This window comes from Pygoscelis adeliae, unplaced genomic scaffold (genome assembly GCF_000699105.1).
Source record: "Pygoscelis adeliae isolate BGI_AS28 unplaced genomic scaffold, ASM69910v1 Scaffold294, whole genome shotgun sequence".
Lineage (NCBI taxonomy): Eukaryota > Metazoa > Chordata > Aves > Sphenisciformes > Spheniscidae > Pygoscelis > Pygoscelis adeliae.
The window spans coordinates 3,656,211-3,656,603 of record NW_008824722.1 but is presented as its reverse complement, the minus strand read 5'-3'; the positions used below and the strand labels follow the sequence as shown (position 1 = coordinate 3,656,603).

The 393-nt window shown below is 56.2% G+C and overlaps 1 protein-coding gene across 1 annotated transcript in view; it reads left to right on the top strand.

Annotated features, from left to right (window-relative positions):
• LOC103916354 (wiskott-Aldrich syndrome protein family member 3-like) overlaps window positions 1-393 on the top strand; it is a 5,239-nt gene that overhangs the window by 2,170 nt on the left and 2,676 nt on the right. The window contains exon 4 of the mRNA XM_009323327.1: window positions 230-347. Coding sequence (XP_009321602.1) covers window positions 230-347 — 118 coding nt within the window. The remainder of the gene's footprint in view (window positions 1-229; window positions 348-393) is intronic.

Below are 393 nucleotides of genomic sequence, written 5' to 3'. Positions count from 1 at the left end.
ATTTGCTCCTTGGAGAGGGCTGAGAAGCTGTTTTCTCCGGTTGCTGTGCCACCATCCCTACTGCGTAGGGTGCTTGGGACGAGTGGTACCGCAAGTAGTGACCACTGTGTTGGACATGTTCATGGTGGGGTAACAGCTTATGACCGTGATCATACCAAACCCCCCTGCTGCAAGGGGGGGTCTTCTCTTGTGGCTGATAACCCCCTCTCCTCCCTCCCCAACCCCCCAGGGATGACAAAAAGGACGGCCTCAAGTTCTATACCGACCCCTCCTACTTCTTCAACTTATGGAAGGAGAAAATGTTGCAGGCGACAGAAGATAAGAGAAAGGAGAAGCGCAGGCAGAAGGTAACGGACAGGCGGGGGACACCGGGGGGGCTGGAGCTGGGGCTGG